The 24,763-nt window shown below is 38.6% G+C and overlaps 1 protein-coding gene across 1 annotated transcript in view; it reads left to right on the top strand.

Moving 5' to 3' along the window:
* LOC103130587 (E3 ubiquitin-protein ligase HECW2) overlaps positions 1–24,525 on the top strand; it is a 27,361-nt gene extending 2,836 nt beyond the window's left edge. The window contains exons 2-21 of the mRNA XM_016666032.1: positions 577–698; positions 1,160–1,310; positions 1,576–1,679; positions 2,234–2,358; positions 3,648–3,833; positions 3,926–4,075; positions 5,160–5,262; positions 6,785–6,881; positions 7,448–7,531; positions 11,544–11,653; positions 11,734–11,854; positions 11,951–12,064; positions 12,159–12,311; positions 15,012–15,110; positions 15,273–15,402; positions 16,412–16,558; positions 16,656–16,770; positions 18,198–18,283; positions 18,651–18,763; positions 22,306–24,525. Of these exons, the coding sequence (XP_016521518.1) occupies positions 577–698; positions 1,160–1,310; positions 1,576–1,679; positions 2,234–2,358; positions 3,648–3,833; positions 3,926–4,075; positions 5,160–5,262; positions 6,785–6,881; positions 7,448–7,531; positions 11,544–11,653; positions 11,734–11,854; positions 11,951–12,064; positions 12,159–12,311; positions 15,012–15,110; positions 15,273–15,402; positions 16,412–16,558; positions 16,656–16,770; positions 18,198–18,283; positions 18,651–18,763; positions 22,306–22,417 (2,422 nt within the window). The 3' untranslated portion in view covers positions 22,418–24,525. The remainder of the gene's footprint in view (positions 1–576; positions 699–1,159; positions 1,311–1,575; positions 1,680–2,233; positions 2,359–3,647; positions 3,834–3,925; positions 4,076–5,159; positions 5,263–6,784; positions 6,882–7,447; positions 7,532–11,543; positions 11,654–11,733; positions 11,855–11,950; positions 12,065–12,158; positions 12,312–15,011; positions 15,111–15,272; positions 15,403–16,411; positions 16,559–16,655; positions 16,771–18,197; positions 18,284–18,650; positions 18,764–22,305) is intronic.
* The last annotated feature ends 238 nt before the right edge of the window (positions 24,526–24,763 follow it).

Raw genomic sequence — 24,763 nt, 5'->3', positions numbered from 1 at the left:
ATATAAGCCTACAGAGTCATGAAGCTGTTTTATTTTAGCTTTAGACTCTCCAATTCCTTCATTTGCAATAACTGCTTATCCTTGCAAGGTCGCGCAGGGGACCTTTTGACTACTCCAGGGGTCATCAGGTGAGAGGCAGGGTACACCCTAGACAGGTTGCCATTTCATCAAAGGGAAACCTGGAGAGCAATTTAGAGAATTAACGAATTAACCTCACAGTCATTTTTTCTAATGTGGGAGGAAGCCAGAGTACAAGGAGAGAACTCACATCTGCTAAGATTAGACTAAGATTAGAACCTGTTTTAGGTCAGTTAGTCACCAAATTTATATCCATCTACTGAAATTGGCATAAGTCATAAAATTATTTAACATTTTCTCATTATTCTGACATCTAGCAAAAAGAAATAATTGATGTAATTCTAACTGACATCAAACAGGAAAAGTCGGGTATGATTTAATGTCGGTGTCATGACGGTGTGTTTTATGCAATGTATCCAATATATTACTGAACTGTATAGTACCCTTAAAATTGATCAACAGCTAAAATGATATGTCTTAGGTTAGCAATTGATCCAGATGTTGTATTTTTAATGCAGGTGCCACAGCTCAGGTCTACGGTCATCAGTCTGTTCGGTCTCTTCCCTCTGTCCGCCATGACATCAGTCGCTATCAGAGAGTAGATGAGCCTCTGCCTCCTAGTAGGTGTTTGCATATCCTACATGAAATGTACAGGAATACTCAGAACTTGATTTGTCGCTTGTTTTTATTCCAACTAACTTCAGAATAACTTCCTGTTATTGTAAAGCTTCATTGCAGGTTGACAGGTTGGCTCCATTTCTGACTGAGCAGCAGCTCAGTGTAACAAACTGGCCACTGTCTGGCAGAAGTTATGAACTACAGCAGAAATATTATTACCACATAAATTAGGGTACAATTAACAGAAATAAAATGTAATGTTCCAACAGAAATAAGGGTATAAAAAGTGTTTGTTTGCTCTAAGTTACATTTTCTTAAGTTTTCCTAAAGTTTGACTATGACAGATTCAGGGGCAGACATTTTCCTTTACATTCATTCATTTGTTACATACATTCTGAGTTTTTGTTGCTCATTGTGATTTGTGTTTCAGTCTGAAACCTTTCCCACTATCTTCCTAATCCAGATTGGGAGGCTCGTATTGACAGTCATGGTCGCATCTTTTATGTGGATCATGTGAACAGAACAACAACATGGCAGCGGCCTACTGCTCCTCCGGCCCCACAGACTCTACAGAGGTCCAGCTCCATACAGCAGATGGAACAGCTCAACCGCAGGTCAATACCAATAGTTTCAGTTCCATGAGTGGTAGTCATCATGTTCAGAGTTCCTGTAAAAATAAAAAGGTTAGGAGGTTGTTCTCGTTCTGATTGGAGGATCACCACTCATTGCTGGCACCTAAAATTCTTATTTCATTAGAAGCAAAAACGATGCCAAGTGGGTCATGAAAGTCACATGAGAAAAGGATTTTAATAATACACTAATCTTTCCACCTTTACACAATGTTTAGCTAGTATTTTGTATTGACATTCACATGTGCAGGTATCAGAGTATCCGAAGGACCATAACAAATGATAGCAGACAGGAGGAGCAGCCAGCCAATGAGCTGCTTGGGGATGAGACTGATATGCATCCATCTGTTCCAGGTAGCACCCTAACCATACTCTGCCATTAAAATACACCACTCAGCTTACTACCTTTTGTCATGTTATAACCACAATGTATGTGTTTAATCTGCACAAACTAGAACATATTTGGAAATTGTAAGGAAAATAAACTGCATTCAAAGTTTCAAATATGAATGATGTGTGTTTCTGTACAGTCCATACCTTTCAAGTCTCCTGTTTTGGCTGGGAAACGACCCGTTTTATCCTCCTTTCCTGCCGTGGTCCTCTTTTATTATTTTTCCCATAAATGTCCTGTCTTGTGTGCATCCAAAAACAGTTGCAAGAGGTGGTTCTTCAAGCTTCTGACTGAGGGAAGCTGAATTGAATACTTTTACACCGCCCACTTTCTTAGAGTTTTGTTTGTTAAAAAAAAAAAGATTGAAACCATACATCTTTTTCCCACTTACTGCATGTATTTTACTGTATTTTATGTGTATTCAGTTTGTGGTTGTAACATGACAAAATGTTGAAAAGAGGCTTTTCCTCCCCTTGTCTGCTTTCTTTTTTTCTGACATTGCTCATTTCCCTTTCAGAGCTCCGGAGGGAAAACGGTGCGGCTCAGGCCAGTTCCAGGTCTCGCATCTCCTTGCTGCTGCAGTCCCCCACCGCCAAGTTCCTCACCAGTCCTGACTTCTTCACTGTGTTGCATTCCAACCCTGTATGTACACTGCTCAAAAGTACTTTGCAATACAAACCGGTCTAATCAGCCCAGGTATATAACCTGCTAGTAGATCATAAAATGCCTGTAAATATAAGATTGCCTATCTAAGAGAAGGCAGCTGATCACCTCCAAAAAATAGATGACGTGGAAAGAATGTGTTGTGGAAATATTAAAGCAGCACCACGAGACATCAGCACAAAGTTAGTTTGGTCACAGTTATCTTTTCTGAATAGACAATGTTCCTCAGCATATCACCAAATTAGTTACAAAACAGTTGAAGGACAACAAACTTAATGTTTTGAAGAGGCCATCACAAAGTCCTGATCCCAGTCCCAGAGAAGCAGTGAAGAAGTTCACTGCTGCAAGATGGCCACCAGTTCTATCAGGATGAATGAGTCAAAATTCTAGTAAACGTATATGGCAAGATTTTGGAAGGAAATCCAAACCACATGACCAAAGTCAGAAAATTTTAAAGGAGAAGTATTATGTAAAATCTACTTTTTGAGCTGTACATCATGTTATAATGTAACTCCCTCATCAAAAACATACCTGGATTGGTACTTTGATTCTTTCATGCATGTTTGAGAAATCCTTTAATTTACCATGACAACTGTGCAAATGCCTGGGTGGAACTACTGCTGCCTTCAAGACACAGCTCCTCTGAGCTGCAGTGTCCAAGCTTTAGCATCGCTCCACCACACAGCTCCTTAAGACTACCAGCAGCAATTAGCAAACACCTGGTGGAACTGCACATCTCCTGAGCTCATTATACAAGCTACTTCTCAGTGTTGAAGTGAAATTATGTTGTGATGACTTCCTGAAGACAGAGTTTCAGAAAGAGCAAGAGTTTTTAAAGAGACAGAGGCCCAATTTCAAGGGGTTAAATTATGACGTCAAATTTATTCTAAGTTATATTTGATATAAATGTAGCATTTTTATAACTGAAGTTAACATATTTAGTTGACTATCCTGTAAAATGGCATTTTGTGCATGGAAAACACATAATGCTGCTCCTTTAAAGGGAGTAAATAAAATTTTCATTTTGCATTTTCCAAGTAAAAAATAATTTTCCTAATTGACCTAAAGCAGAAAATGTTTAGTCAGATTTAATATCAAATGTACAACATTTTTATAAACTAAACTGTATATAAATGTATAGGGTGACTGTAAATCCCATGCACTTCCACAGTAACAGTGTTTTATACTTTACCAAACAATAATTTCACTGATAACTGTACATTGATTGCTAATTTCTCTGATTGTTCTTCTTCTTCCTGTGAACTCAGAGTGCCTATCGCATGTTTACCACCAACACATGTCTGAAGCATATGATCAGTAAGGTTCGTAGAGATGCACACCACTTTGAGCGCTACCAGCACAACCGTGACTTGGTGGCTTTTCTCAACATGTTTGCGAATAAACAACTTGAGCTGCCCAGAGGCTGGGAGATGAAGCATGACCACAGCGGCAAGGTCTGGCTGAGAAACAAATAGTCACTTTGTCTTAACAGTTACAGATTGCAATCTCAACAACTTTAAGTTTATGACATTTTGTTCATATGTAGCCTTTCTTTGTGGATCATAACTGCCGTGCTACCACCTTCATTGATCCTCGGCTGCCTGTACAGAGCTCTCGTCCAAGTCTTCTATCTCACCGCCAACATCTTACCCGACAACGTAGTCACAGTGCTGGGGAGGTCAGTCCAAGGCAACTGGTAAGACTGAAGAAATTTCAACTTTTAACTGTTCTTTGACATCGGATAACAAGAGCTTATGGGGATTTAGAGCTGATTATGCAACTGACACATACTAGCAAAACAACTGAAGACGATTGACTGCATGTTCATCAAATCTGTATCAATCAAACTAGCCAAATATAGTTTCACACAATTCATAGCCAGGATGTGTTTGCAGAAACTCGTTCACAAGAAATGGATATCCTCCAATGACTAATAAAGTGCAAAACCAAGCTTCCCACCTGGGTTTACTCTCTAGGTTTAAGACTACAGTTCGCTACATGGGCCTTTTAAAGGCCTGTCATTTTTCCATGCTACATAGAGGTTGCTTAAAGGGTTGCAGAATTATGAGAAATTCAAACAAAATTGAAACAGGAAAAAAGGTAATTATTTTTTACCTTCTTTACAGTAGAGTAACAAATTTTACAAAGTGATGCAGAAATATAGTCACTAACTGCATTTTCATTGACCATGTAATTGTGCAATTTGGTATTTTGGAAATCAATTTGCTCACACCAATTACAGAAAAACTCAATTGTCAATAAAAAGTTCTGGCGGTAGGATGAGGTGGTTTTTTTGGCCACAATGAAATTGATTTATCTTGACAAACTGGAATGGAAACTTTGTTTGCGTCATATGATCAACAACTGGATGTTACACTGGTACAAACCACAAAGAAGACCACAGGAGTTGGAAGACCAAGACACAGCATGTCTTTTAATGACTTGTTGCGTGCACAAACCTTTAATTGCTTTTCTTATTTAATGGAATCTTTGTAATTGTGAAAAAAAAAATTCTACATTAGAGGAAAATTAACAAAGTTTTACGTACATTTCTAATGGAAGCACAGTTTAATACTTCCCTCATTAAGGAGTGAAGAACAGTGTTTAAGAGCAACAATCTTTATAAAACAGTATGGGAAAATAGACAGGCACCCTAGTGTTAACAGATGTGGTTGATGGGCAAAATTGCCTGAATATTTACTTGTTATATCATGTTGTGGAGTCAGATTAATATTTTGTCTGTATATCATTGTTTTTTGTATGTCCTCCTGTCATTACAGGTGGGTGAAGAAACGCACCACCCTGGTCCTCCAGTCTTGCCACGACCCTCTAGTACCTTCACCTCAGCTAGCAGGGGGCAGTGCCAAGAGGTTGTACCTGTGGGTCAGTATAATACAGACAGACAAGCACACATTCACTCAGACAGTTAAAATTCAGGCATTGTGAAAAATTCTTACCAAAAATCTTTCATAAGCTTGTTCTCTTTGAAGTAGGTTCTTTTCTGTCAGTCTTTCCAGTTTAAGACACTCTTAGGGTCACTAAAATCCCTCCTCACTACCCTTAATGTTTTTTTTTCATATTAGAAACTCTCTTAAAGCCTAAAATGTTTGTGAATAACTTTAAGCTTAGAGTTTAAATTCTAAGAAAAATCTTAAAATTCCAGAAAGTCTATAAATTATGTCACTACTCATAGTGATGTCATTTTACAAAAAAGAAAAATGTTTGCCCATTCACACTGGAGAACACATACAGGTCACATATATTTGGAAGTGTGAACGGCCATGGCAAAACAATCAGATTTGACAACAAGAAAAAAAAATTTGAATTGTCACTTCAGGCTGCAGTGTGAATGCAACCTTAATCTGACTCAACAACATGAATTAACAACTGAATATTCGGTCCATTTTACTCATCAGCTACTTTATCTTTGGATTCTTTGAGAATATGGGCCTAGCTTTCAATTATATTTAATGATCATGTGAGGGACCTGACTTAAACACAGATAAAAGGTGTTCAAAATGGCAAAAAAAAAAAAAATAATAATTTTAATAATTCCAAAAATGGTTAAAAAAAACATTAGGTTTCAGCCAAAAATGAGTCAAATGAAAAATGACAGATTTTGGCCTAACTTAACTGAGATCAACTAAACACTAACTGAACAAACAAAACTGACCTCCAAACAAAGAACAAAAGGCTGCTTTAATAGGGGTGGAGTAACTTAAACCCATCACACGAGGGAGGCGCAACATAACAAAGGAACAAACAAATACAAAATTACCTAAAACATCCTATGAAACAAATAAAGCAAAACTAACTTTAACTTGGCACAAACAATAATAAGTGAATATTTAATTGACAAAATAAAACAATTAAAATAAACTTTAAACAACAAAGTCCCCCATAGTCTTTTAGAAAAACAGTTGGTATGTACCAGGCTTCCTCCTCCAGCTCATATGTGTTGGCAGGACCTCAAACAAAAGAACAAGCATGAGTAGAACCATTCAGACAAATATTAACTAAAGTGTGCACCCATTAGAAAATATTTCTAAATAAAATGACTAACTTAAACATAATGTAAGTTATTACTAATAAAGTAAATTAAGAAAATAAATCCTATCTGTTGGTGGTAGGAGCATCCACCACCGATTCCACATCCACTTAAAAACATCCAAATAATTTCTGTCGGTTTTAAGATGGAACTTTTAACCCACAAAGGTAATTTCTTTCATCCACAGAAATCAATACCTACTTTAATATTAATTAAAACATAACATTATCTTCAGAAACAGTTAGTCCATAATTCACAATGCGACATGTCCGGTACCACATTTTTAACTTTTTGATCTTTGTAGCTTTATTTAATGAAACAAATAAAACTGACCCGCTTGTTTCTTGTCTCATATAGCTTACAATGATAAGATTGTGGCTTTTCTTCGACAACCAAACATCTTTGAGATTTTGCAGGAGAGACAGCCGGACTTCAGCCGAAACCATGTACTCAGGTACACCAACATGGCTTCTTTCATTGTTACAATGTTTTACATTATGTATTTCTCAGTTTGTTTACTTTTTAAATTCAGTGTAATATGTCAGAATGTGAGCGCATGGCAGCCTGTCTTCTGTCACCCTGCTCCAGAAGAGCCCTGGCAACAATGTAGCTTGTCACCTTTGGGGTGTGTGTGAATGTAGTGCTAAAGTGCTCTGGAGTTCTCTGGACTAGAGAAAGCATTTGTGTCTATTTGTGTCCTGGCTGATCTCTTGAATATTTTCATGCTTCAATATTTTCATGTTCTTCAAAATGTTTGAGATGTTATCTCAGGTTTGCAAGCTTCTTTCATTTTCTTCCAAATTATTTAGTTGAAATGTACAAACTAGTTGACTTTTCACAGTTTGTGCTCTAACTGTATTAGTAAAATATCAAGACATATTAGAGATAACTCAAAATAAACTACTTTTAATTTAGAAATTCATATCATTCTTTCAATTAAAAAAAATATATTAAAAAAATGACAAAATGTAAATAAAGAAGGAGAAATCCTTGTTGATGGAATGTTTGATGTGGTATCAGGGAGAAGGTCCAGCTGATCCGCACAGATGGCGTTTCAGGACTGACCCGACTGTCAGGAGATGCGGACCTTGTCATCCTGCTGAGGTGAGACATCCCTGCTGTTTTACCCCCCATTGTCTGCCTGTGTGTTTCTATCCCACCCTAACAGCCATTCTCCAAATGGCCCACAGTGATCCAGATGTGGTCACCAAATATGATCCTACACACCACATATTGCTTATCAGGCGTTGATAGAACTCTTTGCTTCATGTAGCATCATTTTTTTCAGTCCTTCTGGGCAACCCTAATCCAGTAATGGCTTGAATTGATAGCGGGAGTGTATGGGCTGGCGAGTTGCCTCAACACAGGCATAATGAGGAGCCAGACTAATATCAGAATCAGAATTATTTTATTGTCATTGTCAGAAAGACAATGAAATTGTAGTACCAGTACAACCATCCTTTACACAACAACACGAGGGGGAGGGGGGGGACTGTTGGCTGAGGCCTTGGAGCCCGACAGGCACCGCCTTGCAGAGGAAATGGGAAAAATAAGAAAAACATCAGGTAAGGACAGGAAAAAAAACAGCATGTCTCACTTTGCTCTTTGCAGGGCAGAGTTTGAGATGAAGGAAAAAACCTCGGCACCTAAGCACATATAAACACATATAGACAAAACAAGCCTGGTACAAGGAGGAGGTGTGACGTGCAAAGGGGTCTCATGTGAGTTATGTGTGTGTCAGACCATGAACCCTAACTGAAGAACGCAATTGTGAGTATGATGTCAGAGTTCACCACCATCTTATCAGTTCAGGGCCCACAGATGTTCTCACGGAGGGGTGGGGGGAGCAGAACAGAGCCTTTCTTAGACATAACAACCAGGGGAGGATAGCTGGCCAGCCAAGGCCACCCCGGGGAGCCAGATTCCGATAGCAATAATTTGTAAAGTCTCACTGGTGCTTCTCAATGGCAAAGCCAAACATCCGAATTTAGGGTCTCCCGTCTGATCCGTGCGAACAACATTCTCCAAGGTCACACCATATCCATTCTGAGTCCAAGATCTGCTGCCCGTCCACGGTCCTGTTCCAGGATCGCATCCAGTCTGCGGCTCAGCTTCCGTATCATCTCAGTCTGAGTGTTGATCGCTCTGCAGATCCCATCATCCGTACCCGGCAGCCTCAAAGTTGTCAAAATGGCCGCCGGCAACTTCTGAAATTTCTGATAAGCCAGGTAGCCACCAACTCCAATAAGCAGAAAACTTATCATAAATCCAATCATGTACACATCTTCAACATCCTCGACTGACAGCGTCGTCAGACACACGGTCTTCCACTTCCATCCAGAATCCATTGTGTATCCAGCGAAGAATGTCCCCTCAGGACACGACTGTTCCCCTTTACCCAGTTTCCCAGTGGGAAAACTTTTATCAATTGGGTTGAGAGACCAGCTGACCAGATCCATAATTTGCAACTTCGGAAGTTATTCAAAGAAAGACTCTAAAAACACATGACACAGACACTGAACAGCTAAGATAGGGAGGCAGGGAGACCGAGAAAGTGCATCCTCCTCCTTCGAAGGGCAGAGCAGAAAACCTGTCTAATATCAATCAAATTTTATTTGTATAGCACATTTCAGCAGCAAGGCATTTCAAAGTGCTTTACATAATTAAAAAAAACAGCACGTGACATTGAATAAACAGTAAGAAAGAGAGAGATTTTGAANCGTGCAAAGGGGTCTCATGTGAGTTATGTGTGTGTCAGACCATGAACCCTAACTGAAGAACACGATTGTGAGTATGATGTCAGAGTTCACCACCAGCTTATCAGTTCAGGGCCTACAGATGTTCTCATGGGGGGGGCAGCAGAACAGAGCCTTTCTTAGACATAACAACCAGGGGAGGATAGCCGGCCAGCCAAGGCCACCCCGGGGAACCAGATTCCGATAGCAATAATTTGTAAAGTCTCGCTGGTGCTTCACAATGGCAAAGCCAAACATCCGAATTTAGGGTCTCCCGTCTGATCCGTGCGAACAACATTCTCCAAGGTCACACCATATCCATTCTGAGTCCGAGATCCGCTGCCCGTCCACGGTCCTTTTCCAGGATCGCATCCAGTCTGCGGCTCGGCTTCCGTATCATCTCAGTCTGAGTGTTGATCGCTCTGCAGATCCCATCATCCGTACCCAGCAGCCTCAAAGTTGCCAAAATGGCTGCCGGCAACTTCTGAAATTTCCGATAAGCCAGGTAGCCACCAACTCCAATAAGCAGAAAACTTATCATAAATCCAATCATGTACACATCTTCAACATCCTCGACTGACGGCGTCGTCAGACACACGGTCTTCTACTTCCATGTAGAATCCATTGTGTATCCAGCGAAGAATGTCCCCTCAGGACACAACGGTTCCCTTTACCCATTTTCCCAGTGGGAAAAATTTTATCAATTGGGTTGAGAGACCAGCTGACCAGATCCATAATTTGCAACTTCGGAAGCTATGCAAAGAAAGACTAAAAACACAGGACACAGACACTGAACAGGGAAGATAGGGAGGCAGGGAGACAGAGAAAGTGCGTCCTCCTCCTTCGAAGGGCAGAGCAGAAAACCTGTCTAATATCAATCAATCAAATGTTATTTGTATAGCACATTTCAGCAGCAAGGCATTTCAAAGTGCTTTACATGATTAAAAAAAACAGCACGTGACATTGAATAAACGGTAAGAAAGAGAGATTTTGAAAAAAAAAAAAGATTAAAAAAAGATAAAAACATTAAAACCCAGGCCTCTGTCCTTATCTGGTACTCAAACCCGATCTGGGACTTTAGTCAAAACGCCGTTTGACAAGGACTCCAACCTCTAGGACTTCAGTTAAACGCCATTTAATTCATAGAATCTAATAACTGTGTACATCAACTAGAGTGTAACAATGCAGTGCTTTTAAATGTGCTGAAATTATTTACATGAGAAAAAGGGGAATTATCCTTATTTACCCCATGGATTTTTTTAGGTCCACCAGCATATTAGGGGTGCACCGTTTGTACTTCTTTGGCAAATTGCTCACTACTGGTCCTTACAAAGCCTGGCTTGCCGATCCCAACATTGGCCAATAAGTTTTTTTTTGTCTGAAATGTTGCTAAATATAGCAAAAAAGTGAATGAGTTTTTAAAAGTAAAAGTGGGGTGACTATTTTTAACTGCAAACATGACCTGGTGGGCCTCAAACCTGTCTCAAGGGAGAGCAGAAGAGTACAGTGTTTGATATTTGGATCCCTGCTTAGATAGATAACATCAGGGGGTAAGATTGGCTTCACCCGTAAGTATTGACTGACCACTGATCTCCCAAAATTGAGGAAATCTGTGCTGATAAATCAGCTGGCGAATGAATCAGCTGGCTAATAAATCGGTGATCCCCTACTGACTGTACAGTTTCTGGCTCTGGAAGGACTCCTCCTTGTTGAAAGGGTCCCAAAAACCTCTAAAGGGAGCAGAAAATGCATCCAAAATTTATTCCTATAATCCTGTCATTTCAATTGTCCTGAGTTCATATGCAAGGCCAGCCCAATGTGGACATATCTAACATGAATTCACAACAGGCTTATAATGCTTCTGGGTTTTTCATTAGTGTGAATGCTGTAGTCACTCACACTCTTAAGTTCTCTTTCATGTGGATCTCTAATTTCAATATGGCTTAGTTTTATAAACACACAATATAGTTCAAGTTAGTTGTAGTTTTCCCTGATTAATTACCGTTTTTATTTCAGTTAAAAATGTTTTCTCCGTTTCAGGTTTCATTATTTGTTCATTTTAGTTAACTATAATAACTTTGATTTATACAGAACTTTAGTAGTTTATATGATAACAAGGGCCTAAATGAATGAGTATTCTATAAATTTTAGTCTTGTATCGTCATTTTAAAAATCAACAGGAAATCTGTGAAATCAAACTGGAGACTCAGGCTGCAATTGTAGAAAATGTTTATATGGATCTGGAGTAATTGCTAGTTTACTTCCTCTTGTAATACTGTACACCATGCACCACTTTTGCTTGCTTTACTTTACTTACTTCCTTTCTGCCATCCCTGGTTAACATCAGTGTTTTAAGTCTTTCTCTCTGTCTCCCATTACAGTCTGTTTGAAGATGAAGTGATGTCCTACGTCCCTCCTCATGCCTTACTTCTCCCCAGCTACTGCCAGTCACCTCGGGGATCCCCTGTTTCCTCCCCCCAGAACTCACCAGGTATCTTACTGACACATTACCAAATACAAAAAAAATGTTCCTGAAACTATCCGTCAGTCCCTCTTCCTGTCTCACTCTAGGAACTCAGCGAGCCAATGCCAGAGCCCCAGCTCCTTACAAGAGAGACTTTGAGGCAAAACTCCGCAACTTCTACAGAAAACTGGAAACTAAAGGCTATGGTCAAGGCCCTGGAAAGCTAAAGTGAGCTGAATTTATATCTGTGTGTGTCTTGTTAGACTTCCTCACTTCATTTTGGTATATAGTTTGGGTTTCATGTTCATTTTTGTGCATATGAAGAGTGACTATCCGTCGGGACCATCTCTTGGAAGATGCTTTCAACCAGATCATGTGCTATTCCCGGAAGGACCTGCAGCGCAGCAAGTTCTATGTCAGTTTTGTTGGGGAGGAGGGGTGAGTAACTGAGATGGAAACCAATCTCGAAAAGAAAGTACAAGAGTAGAGGTTTAAGCATTAATCTGTGTGTGTGGGTGTGTGTGTGTTACAGCTTGGACTACAGTGGGCCTTCTAGGGAGTTCTTCTTCCTGGTTTCCAGGGAACTGTTCAACCCATATTATGGTCTGTTTGAATATTCAGCCAATGACACCTACACCGTTCAGATCAGCCCCATGTCGGCCTTTGTAGACAATCACCATGAATGGTAGGAATTGACACAAACACAAAAACACAAATTGTATTGAAATGAATGTCCCATAATGCAACTGACGCATGTCTGAGAGTTATCAGAAGTTATGGGAATTCCTACAGCCTGGAGGAATAGTTTTAATGGTCCAAATGCTAGTTCTGATGCTCCATTTTAATCTTAGATAGAAGACTGGAAAAGTCTGAGGTCTACAGAGTGAAAAGAAATGGTGAGAGTATAGACCCCTGTGGTGCTCCTGTGCCTCTCGCTGCCTGGTCAGAAACACTACCCTTCAGTCATAACGTGTGTTCTGTTTGTCAGGTAGACATTAATCCAGGTGACTGTTGAGGTCTCCATCTGTATTTTGTGGAGTTACTGACGGGGCCAATCAGATTGAATTATGTTAAATGCATTAGAGAATTTAAAGAACATAATCCTCACAGTTCTCCCTGCTTACATGACAGTGGATTTGTTGAAGCAGATATATGATGGCATCTTCAACTCCAGAGAAATGAGCAGATTGCAGGGCAAGCATGCTTGCTTTCACAAGATGATCTGCAGCCTTGTTCTGATTCAGACTCTCCAGCTGCTACTTCACCTGACTTCCAGACATGGACTACTCAAGATGGTGGTGCCATTCTAGAACTTGATTGGCCCAGTCTAGTCAAAGAACCTTTTCTTCCAACAGACTGGGCCAACTTGTAATAAAACTGCACAATTTATCACTTGGACCATAATTATTTGCACCGGGTAATTTAATGCCAACTTTGCATTAAATTATCATAATTTACAAAATGATGCAAAGTTGGCACTTTTAATGGACTTTTAATGCAACATTTAGAGCAACTTTGCATTAAAAGTATCATTATTCACCAAATGATACTTCATGACAACTGTCAAACATTCATAAAGACTTCTTTACGTTCATGACAGGGTCGTGTCAGTCTTATGCGCACCCCTTCAAATAAAGTGTTGCCCATTGTTTTATTACGAAGCTGAAGGCAACAGCAAAACACCAGCTCTTACGGCCAACTCTGTCTTCTTCCTCTGTTTGCTCATCACCTCTTTTGATTTCTATGTCCTGATCGTTTTCAATGGGCTCCAATTCAAATTAAAAAGGCTTAACGTGTCTCATCACTGTTTTGGATGGAGGAGCCAGGCAGTTGGACCTTTACACGTCATTTACCCAGAATGCATTGTAGTGTGAAAGACATGGCGACATTTCTGTGAAAATATTTTAAAATTTATAAAAACTAAATAACCTACAGTATTATTACTGTATTGTTTTTACATGAAATATTTTCCAAATAAGGTCTATTTTTATATCTAGTAGTTCCATTTAATTGATTTCTAATTTCTTCTAGGCTTTTATAGTTAAATTGTTTTTTTTTTTCTGCATTCGTTTTGTTTGGGCACAGCATTGGTACTGGATTTAGTGTGGATGTGCAGATTAAACCTTTTATTATTTTTTTTTTTAATTTTCTCTTCAAAGAAGTTGGCAAATTTGTTGCATGCTGCATTGATTGCGTTCAGATGGTGCAATCATTCTGTCAACTGTTGCAAGTAAACCTCAAGTATTGTTAATGTTTTTGTTTATGATTTCTGCAAAGAATGTTTCACTTGAATGTTTTAGTGTTGAGTGATGGCTACGCTGCGACTGACTGGCGACCCATCCAGGGTGTACTCGGGTGTATCCCGCCTCTCGCCCAGGACGTTAGCTGGAGATAGGCACCAGCTAATGTTCCTATAACGTTCCTCTATACACCCTTGTTAAGGGTGTATAGAAAATTGATGGATGGATGATAGCTACGCAGTATTTCTTTGTAGATTTCATAATAAACGGGAAGTTCAGTTTTACACCATTTGCATTCGGCACCAAGACGTAGTTGTCTTGCAGATCTAACTGTGCATTTCTCCAATGAGACTTGTTCCTACCAGACACAACCTTCACTTTAATGGAGGCAATGAAATCAGTGATGCCTGAAATTTTAGAGAGGAAATTATCTACCAAGTCATCTACATCACTGCAAGTTACGGATGAGGATAAAGAATAGATTTGATTACATTTTTCTGCTGTGTTGTCTGTGAAAGTACGTTTTGTGATGGTAGCTGTTTTGCTAAGTGAGTCAGTATTAACTGTGCTTTCAAAGATGACATCAAAATGATGAGACAGTGATCATTTTGATCACAATGTCTCTCTCTGTAACATCAGTTAGAGACGATGGAAATATTCACACTGATAATTAGATCCAGTATGTGACCTCGATTGTGTGTTGCTTGGTTTCCAAACATTTTCTGGGCCCCCCCGCCCCGCCTATGGATTACAAATAGGGAGAGTTAGACTCTTGCTGTCTTGTTGAACAATGTATGTGAGCAGGGGGAGGTGGGTGGGGCGATGCTGGGTGTGGACTTCCTGTTATACAACGCGTGTCTCTGGGTGGGAGGGGGGCGATTCTTAGAGACTCCCTATTATACTCTTCCATCCACTCAAACACTCACCCCACTCCACCCCCCTGAGTGCACACAGCGTTCATTGTTTTTTTTGTTTTTTTTTCATTCATCCATACCACTTCCTGCACCCCCCTACCCCCCTGAAATGACACGGAACCCCCCACAGTTTGGGAATCTCTGAATTAGACCAAGATTATTAAGAATATCTCACAGGTTTGTGTTCACTACAGTCATAAGGCCGACTATCCATTTGTTTGTGTGCCTCAGGTTCCGTTTCAGTGGCCGCATTCTGGGTCTGGCTCTGATCCATCAGTATCTGCTGGATGCCTTCTTCACCAGACCCTTCTATAAAGGCCTTCTGCGCATGTATGTTTATCCAGAGTTAACCATGAATATAAGGAAAGCATTCACCAACATGCATTTTAATTGTTTACAATTTTTTTTTTTTATTGTAATGCTACGCTCACTGAAAGACCCAAAAACTCACATGAGTGCAGTCATTCATTGTTTGCCTTTTCTATTCTCCAGTCCCTGCGATCTGAGTGACCTGGAATATCTGGATGAGGAGTTCCACCAGTCTCTCCAGTGGATGAAGGACAATGATATAGAAGACATGCTTGACCTCACCTTTACTGTCAATGAGGAAGTGTTTGGACAGGTCAGACTCTGAGACTGCCTACATATTTAGATGCTTACTGCTATCTTGTTAACAAGTGATAGACTAGAAAACAATTAAAGTTTTTGGTCACAAATATAACTTTTTTTTTGGCTCAGATACACTTTATTTGACAGCAGTTAGACAGAAAAGTAGGTAATAAGAGAAGGGGAAGATATACGGCAAAGGTCATCAGGACTCGAAACTGTGACGTCCATGTAAGGATTGTGCTTTACGCCTGCGCCACCACAGCACCCCGTCATAAATATTTTTTTTCTGTGCAATGTGACTCCAAATTATTTACAGACTACAAATCACCCGTTTGTAGATTATTTACTAGATGTTCAAAAGAAAATGCAGCTTGGAAAGTGGAAGTACCTAGGCGCAATGCTACTTGTCAAACAGGGTGGTGTTTGCAAAGCTGCCAATCCAAGACTGTCATTCATTTTCCTTGGCTATAAATGGTTTTACCCTCAAGACAAGAGATAAAACTGTAGCTTCTGGAGTCTTGCTGTTTCCACTGTGTGCATTAATGCATATTAAGGTATATTTAGTGTTTGAGCTAATAAAACAAATATATTGTTCCATAGTATGTCGCATTAGTCAAAAAAAAATGGGAAAAAACAAACGAGACGCACTGCTGGGGGTAAGTCACATTTAACCTTTCAGAGTGAAAATTAAATGAGAAAATTCAGTGAATATTCTTGTCTTCTCCCATCTTAACTATACTACTGATGTTTCCAATTGGGGTTCAGTTTTCTGACTGAACGCTGGCTTTTCATCTTTAAAAAGCCTGACCTGAGAATTCTGGTTGAAAGCATTGGTCGATTGCTGATCTCCCAAAATTAAGGAAATGGGGGGCTGATTTATCAGTGCACCCTTTGTTCCCAAACCCAGCTCCACTAGCTTGTGGATTCTGCTTTTGAAAGTGGCTAAAGCATTATTACATCTGTCCGTCTGTCTTTCAGACTCAAACACAGATTTAGCATTGAGCTAGACATGGTTTTTGTAGATCACAGAACGGGAGCTGAAACCTGGTGGAGGGAACATCCCAGTCTCGGAGAAGAACAAGAAAGAGTACATCGAGCGGATGGTGAAGTGGAGGATAGAGCGAGGAGTCGTCCAGCAGACTGAAAGCCTAGTCAGAGGTTTTTATGAGGTGGGGTGTGTCGACCTTGTAAAAACAAAACAGTTTGTTCCAGACATTTCAATTTTACAGGACATTTATTACCTTTACAATATATGTTTCTCTTCAGGTGGTGGATGCGAGATTGGTGTCTGTGTTTGATGCCAGGGAGCTGGAGCTGGTCATTGCTGGCACTGCTGAGATTGACTTATCAGACTGGAGGAGCAATACTGAATACAGAGGAGGTACACAGGGATCAATAAAGTAATCTCTGAAAGATTATGGATTTAGATTAATTTTTTTCCAGCTCTGGATCAAATAATGAAAAATTACAGTATGGAAATTTACAGATTTTATTTCCTATTCTTCATTCTCACCTTTATTCCTTGTGTCCTTCCTTTCTTGTATATTTTCTTACCTGCCCGTCATCACTATTTCTTCTTCTGTCTTGTTCTTCTGTCACTTCTTCATTTCTCCCTTAATTTTTTTCTGACTTACTCATAAGTAAAATGATTTTCTATTTTCCTCTTTTCATTCCTTAATTGTGTCAATGTCAAATTTATTTATATAGCACTTTAAAAACAGGTTTAAAATGGCGCCAAACCCTGTACGAAAAGTGATAAGTTGATAAAAAGAAAGAAAATAATATATACAAATGTATACAAAATATACATTTTGTATATTTTAACATTATACAAAATGTATAATGTTAAAATAATAAGAGTAATGATAATAAGTAAACAAAAACAAAAAACATCACAACTGAATAACTAAAGTATCAGGCCTCAATTGAATGCCAAAGAATAAAAATGAGTTTTAAGAATTGATTTAAAATGATCCAGGCTGCGGGCAGATCTGGAAAGGAAGATTATTGCATAGAACAGGAACAGCAATGGAGAAGACCCGATCTCCTTTTTTCTTAAGGGTAGTCTGAGGGACTTTCAGTAACAGCTGATTATTTGATCTTAAGGTTCTGGACACAGAATGAAGTTTCAAAAGATCTGAAAATAAGGAATGGCTAACCTGTTTAAAACTTTATAAGTTTTTAAAAGAATCTTAAAATCTATTCAATATGAAACTGGCAGCCAGTGTAAGGAGGCCAATAAGGGCCTTATTCGGTCACACTTCCAGGTGACTAAGAAGCCAAGCTGCTGCGTTCTGGATCACTTGAAGATGCTGTATCAGGGTTTCAACCATTACCTTTACATAAAAATTACAATTACTAAGATTCCTGACTGAAATCCGACAGAACGGAGCCGAAGAACCAAGTATCGTGTCTGGATTTTTAGTGTGAAGGTTTTGACCAAATAATATGATTTGAGTTTTGCTATGATTGAGATGAAGACAATTTAGTTCCATCCATAATCTAACTTCAGCTCTTCTTTGTCTTTTTTCACTCCTTCCTTGTGTGTTTCCTCTTTATCTCATCTCCTTCCTTTCTTTCAGCTCCATCTGTCAGTTTCTGCTTTTTTTCTGGTTGCATATATAATGCCATACATATGGAACCATATGTTCCAGTGTGTCTGCGTACACTGAACCATATTTGTAGTTTTGCATTTTAACTTGGCGAGCACAACTGGGAAGTCTTGGGTACTGAAAGGCATGGAACTTTGATATGACATATGTATACAGACCCAGACCATAATGACACAATGGTGTGTGTTGTTTTCAGGTTACCATGACAACCATATTGTTATCCGGTGGTTCTGGGCTGCAGTGGAGAGGTTCAACAATGAGCAGAGATTACGACTCTTGCAGGTAGGCTAGTTTGTACATGGGAATGTAGCAGATGCCAAGCTAAATATCAGTATAGTACAATATTTATATAGATAATTTCATTCTTAAAGTAAAGAACATGTATTTTTAATGTTCACTGGGCATATACTATATGCCCAAAATACTATATGTATTTTGGGCATATAGTATAAGAAATATGCACCAACAGTTCTTTCCATTTTAAGATTCAGATTTTCTGATCATCTGAACTGTAATCCAAAATCATTGAGTAATGTGTAATGAATCTATAATGAGATTCACTCTTCAGACAACATAATAAAGAAACTTTAACTAAAATGTATTTGTTTTCCACACTAATTCTGGTCCCTCTTTGTCTCCATATATTGAGTTTGTGACAGGAACATCAAGCATTCCATACGAGGGCTTCGCTTCACTGCGTGGCAGTAATGGACCACGCAGGTTCTGTGTGGAAAAGTGGGGAAAGATCACCTCACTGCCCAGGTGCCTGATCTTGATGACATTTTAATCCAATTTAATTAGGGCTGAGAAACTTTAGTCCTCAAATCTAAGACACATGATTCAGATAATTGAATCATCTCCTTTCCTGTCCACCAATTTTAGCAGGTGTTTGAAAAACAAAAGACACCTTGACAATTAGAGTTGCAATTCCTTAACGAGGTCCAATGGTTCTTTAAGAATAATTAAAAACCAAAACCCAACCATAATTATATTGCTCCTCTTGGTCTTATAGGGACATCTACAAGGTTCACAGTAGGTCTGGACAATATGGGTTAAAAATGTATCAAAATATTAGCACTGTATATTGGTCGATATTGATAGTGTAAAACTTAACTATTAATTAGTTTTAAGTTTTAAATATCTGAAAATACTGCTAAATTGGTGGTGTGAGATTTCTTGTTTTATCCACAGCTTTTGCTTTAGCTTTTAAGCAGTTTTGAATCACGGCGATGAAACCTTAAACTGCTGCTGTGCAAGTTACTCAACATGGTTGTTGCTTGGTAATCAAAGAGTGAGTGAATTAGAAATGCCACTCACCTAGTTTAGCTGCCCGTGATACGTTAAGTGGCTAAAGTCTTTCCTCTGCCTACATCCCCAGAATGAGGTGCGATACTATATTGGAGTTCAGTAAAATTACTGACAATTCCATCAGAAGTATGTATAACTGACATGTCTGTCATAACATATGTTGTTATTGATTTATTGTCCAAACCCATTTTACAGAAATTAAATGATACTAAATTAAAAATGAATGACTTGGTGGTTGAATTGAAAGAACAGGTTGAATACATTTCTGGTAATTAGTTTGAGTATATCTACACCAGCTTGGCTCTATGTATGGAGCCTTGCAGCGTGACATCATCTGCGCAAGATCCCACCCCCCCATCTCCCTGCTGGGGGTCAAAAAGCTGCTGGCTGACGATGACTATCATTAGTTTTAGCTGTTATCAACATAATGCACTAAATCTTAAATGTATACTTGATAAACAAAAAAAGGGATACAGTGTTTTAAATTAAAAATAAAATAGCAGGGGATGGAAGTAGTTCAGTTATTATTACTTGACTTGGACAACCATAACATGTAGATGTCATGTGGAATTATGTGTGTCTTTATTCAGTTACAAAAAAAAAAATCTAAACACAAACTCTGTCAAATCAAATTCAAATAAAAAAATGCTTTATTGATTCCAAAGGAAAATTAAATGTTGTTGTAACTTGTAATTTCAAGTTTTCAGAGTTCTTTGAAGACTTGGATCTTGAATACTATCTATCCACCTTTTACCCCCTTCAGACCAACTCACAGCCATTTACTGCACCCTAACAACCGAATAAGACTTTATTTATCACTGATATACCACTCCTATTTTATGTTCTAGAAACATAATGACAAACAAAAGTACTTATGTCTTAACACACAACATTAATGGTTAAGACTACTTAACATAATTTAGACTCCACACCTTTACTTGGAGAAAAGGTGATCCCAGTAGATAAACTATGAATTCCTTATAGAAAACATGAGAACCTATTGATGAAAGCTGTTTGTAAAACCAGTTAATGAAAATTAAGTTCTAAATATTGTTAATGCTGGAAAAATAAAACATCCTCTCACTATAATGACATTGATATGCTATTGGTAGTGTTGAAGAAGATTTTAGGTTACAATATTTCTTAAGAAAACTCTTTGGCTCGATCTTCTTCGATCCCAGGTTCTCCCGGCAGACCGCGTGTAGCCACACAGAAAACAACAATGAGTGTAGACGTCACAGAATTAGAGTTTAATCCAATAGAAGACAACACATGAAATTACAACAGAAACTGCAGAACAACAGAGACATACATTCATTTATCTGACACAAATGGAAAAGAAGAAGGAAAGAAAGAAAGAAAGAAAAGCAAAGACGTCTTTGGAGAATTGCAAGAGCAAATCTAGTTTGTTCCTCACGTGTACAAATTTTTATAGTAAAGACGCATTCTTCTCTTTAATATATTCAACTAAGGCGTATCTTTTCTCATCCAACCAGGAGCTGTCTCTGACCCTCTCTAAAGTTAGAAACTCCTGCCGTGTTTATGGCCTCTCACAGATGAGTGTGAAAAGATAGAACTTCTCCTGTTTTGTTTCCCAGACAGACAAAAGGCAGTTCAAACGATCCTAGCAAACCATCTGCTGTAACTACAGGTAACATAAAGGTAAATAGGCCAGAATAAGTTACTGATTTTAAAACTATAATTAGGCTATTTCAATCAAGACATGCTAAGTTTCAAAACTAGCACACTTTAAATTTATTGTCTTAACAGTAGAAAAGTACTTCAGGGTATTTTTAAGAAATCTACAGGAGAGAGAATCTACAACAACTTTTGGATACTATTACCTCATAATTCATTACAATTAAAAGCTGGCTTGATATGAATATGTGTTGCCCCAAGGACACAACAGAGGCAGATGTATTGGGAATTGAATAGGCAAGCCACCGATTGTAGGACTAAATCCTACCACCATCGCCACCATCATTCCTAAATTACGTGCATTTTCCAGACACGTAGTGTGATTTTATAGTACAATCAAGTGACTGTTACCTTCAGTTATTAAAATGCTTTGTCTCAAAAACAACTTAAAAAAAAAGTTCATTAAAAAAATTTGACTTTGCAACGTCTGATTCCTTGCAATTAGCTTCTGTCTAAGAATTTCCCTCCTTTCCCGCAGTCTTCTTTCAGGACATCATCACATAACTGCCGTTTACAACTGTCCTTAGGAGTGTTGCTGTTACCTGAGTGAAGTCGCCCCCCCCCACCTTATTCAAATCAGACAAAATTGGTGTCAAACGTTTGTGCTGGTTTGTGCAGCAAAAATTTTCGTTTGTGCCGCTATAATTTTAAAGATATGAAGAAATGTTTCTAGAGGTCATCAAAGGTCAACCAGCCCCCCCACCTTCTTCAAATCAGACAAAATGGGTGTCAATCAACTCGGCTATTTTTGTGCTGGTTTGTGCAGCAAAAATTTTTGTTTGTGTTGCTTTGGCTTTGAAGATATTAATGAAAGTGTAAAGGTTAAAAGGTCAACCAGCCCCCCCACTTTTTTGAAATCAAACAAAATTGGTGTCAAATGTTTGTGCTACATTTGTGCTGGTTGACCTCTATAAACTACTATTAATCTTTATAAAGATAGCAGTACAAACGAAAATCTTTGCTGCACAAACGTAGCACAAACGTTTGACACCAATTTTGTCTGATTTGAAGAAGGTGGGGGGGGGCAACTTCACTCAGGTGTTGCTGTTTGTATAAAAAGCTCTGCAGACTTGCAGTTCCACTATATGTTTGCTCATTACTGCTGCTGCTATTCTGGTGGAGCTGTGTGAGGGAGGGGTGGTCTGTGTGGTGGGAGCTCAGCTGGGGAATGAAGTGTCAAGGTGGAGCTTTTGGTTAATAGGCAGCACTTTGTATGAGCAGGCATTTAGTCACCTCCTGCCAAACGTAATTTGTCTAGTTTCAATCTCTAACTGTGCCGTCTGTTTTTTTTTCTGCAGAGCTCACACATGTTTCAATCGATTGGACCTGCCACCATACCAGTCCTTCTCTATGTTGTATGATAAGCTGCTGACTGCTGTGGAAGAGACCAGCACCTTTGGGCTAGAATGAGATGCTGTCTTTGTCTGGCCCAGTTTTCTACAGCACTTTTTAACCTGCTTTTGGTAAAGAGAAGAGGCCATGCTAGAAGAAAAGACATTGCCCTTTCGTCAGTCTTCAGCATCCCCAAAACTGTTTTTTACTCAAAGGGTGATTTAAAAGCCTTGATTGGTGAAAACCTAATGACCCAGTTTTAAAGCATTTAGTTAAAAAGCACCGTCTGGTAACGTTCAGTGATTGGTTGGTAGGCAACATCAAGTCCAAGACCTCAGTCAAAAACGAGAAAGACCAATTAGAATATACTTTACTACTCAGTCTGAAAATCACTTTGCCTCAGATATTTTAAATCAAGACTGAGCTTTTGAAATGACTCCACTGAAAAGGTAAATGCTTTATGTTGCACTCCTATATTTTGCACGCTTTCACTTGTAACACTAGAGAAATGAAGCCCTACACTGCCTTCAGGACTGACATCAGTGCTGCCAAGCCCTGACCATTCAGACACCTCTTTTTACACATTACAGAAGGGAAGTAAGTTTTTTGTTTCAAAAGCTAAGTTTTTTTTTTCTTTTTATGGTTTGAATGACTTATCAAAATACAAGACTGCCCAGCAAAAGCAATTCCAAGTACAGCAACTATTTGGAGCTGCCCAATTTAGAAACTGCATGTGTAGATTTCAAAAGCATTTAGAGTTCTTTATGCTGTATCTCAAACATTTGTGGGAATTTCTAATTGAACCTAAAAGCTAACAGTTGATTTTGGATTCTAGTTAGGAGATTTTGTATTAAATTTCAGTATTTTCCATGACAATAGAGGATTTTCTTTCTCGGAAGGATCTGAATGTAACCAGCCTTAGCCTTCAAAATAATTAATTACCATATAATTGTGTTAATTGGTTGAAGTGAACATTAGATGGAATTTGAAGTTTCTTATGTCATGATGTATAACCTCCTTTCCATTAGATTTAAAACTGTCTTAATACATCCTTCAGTGTGTTATACACACTATTAATCAACTGTAAAAAATTTGATCTTCAACAAAGCAAATGCTGGGATTGCCTTTGGAAGAAATGAGTGCATTGTGAATTATTTAACAGGAAAACAAGCTACAGTTAGAGACGGACATCAAAAGCATTGTTTAACTGATACATCAATGTATCAGTTAAACACCGTCTGGTACATGGTTGTCTATATTTTCAACCATGTAATTCGCTTAGAGCTACAGACAACAGCTGCAGTCTCTAAATCTCAGGATCATAAGATATTTTCAAAATTACATTGTTACTCATAAATGTGGAATAATTTTATTTTTGAAAAGTTTGATTTTCACTGAGATCAAAAGTAATAAGAAAATTTTATTGTTTTAGGAAATGTTTAATTTCATCCTGTCACAGCCATGTTGTGAGAAGAAGCAAAACATATTTAATTCCAACTTTATGAGCAAAAGTACACTTGAAGTTCATCATTCAATTTGTGGAGAAAATCATCCACAAACTAAAATCTTTAAAGTGGCTATGTCATTTGAAACCCTTCTTTTTCATATCCAAATACTTCTCTTATAAAGTAGACCTGCAATGCTTTGGTCTGAATTACTCATTTTAGCTCCACATACCCTGTTCTGAAGCACCTTTTAAAGCAACTTGTTTTGCGGTTTGTTTTCTCGGGGGGCGGGGGTTAATGTGTATTAGACATTTCATGCCCTGCTCCTTCTTCCAGGGCATTGTGTGTTCCACTCCACGCCATTCTGCCCTGTTTGTAGTTTTGATTCCAGCAATACAGTTATTTACCAATAGATACACTTTTTATTCCCAAGTTTATTAAAGGTGTCAACAACAGAAGATTTGCTCCTGCATGGTTGGCTGGTTGGGCCAGAGTCTGACCCGGAGCAGGATAATGGGGAAGACAAACCACCAGAGCCTTTCCTTCAGATGAATACATTGCAATGGTGTAATTTTCTATTTACACTTTCTCCATCCATACCAACTACCTACAATATGGAGCGTAATTTAACCATAATGTCCATGCATGTCATTAAAATTCTAATGCAACCAACAATATTGATAAAGTCAGCAAATGCTCGACATAATTAATGAGTTAGCTAACAGGATGTGTTCTCCAAGACAAATATGGCAAAAACAAAGCCACATTTTTTGAAATATATATATCAGGGTTTCCCCCAGTGTATTACAGGCCTGGTGGCCCGCCATCCTTTACTAGCGGCACTCCCAGGCTAAGCCTTTCTTGTTTGTTTTTAGGAAAATAATTTTGAAAGTTGTTTTTTTTTTTGGTGCTGCTGCTGACTTAATTTGGATTAAACAAAAGTGCAAATAATTGATATTCATTTTAATTGTATATTTTG

The sequence above is a fragment of the Poecilia formosa genome, unplaced genomic scaffold (assembly GCF_000485575.1).
Source record: "Poecilia formosa unplaced genomic scaffold, Poecilia_formosa-5.1.2 Scaffold650, whole genome shotgun sequence".
NCBI lineage: Eukaryota > Metazoa > Chordata > Actinopteri > Cyprinodontiformes > Poeciliidae > Poecilia > Poecilia formosa.
This window is presented reverse-complemented; position numbering and strand designations above follow the sequence as displayed.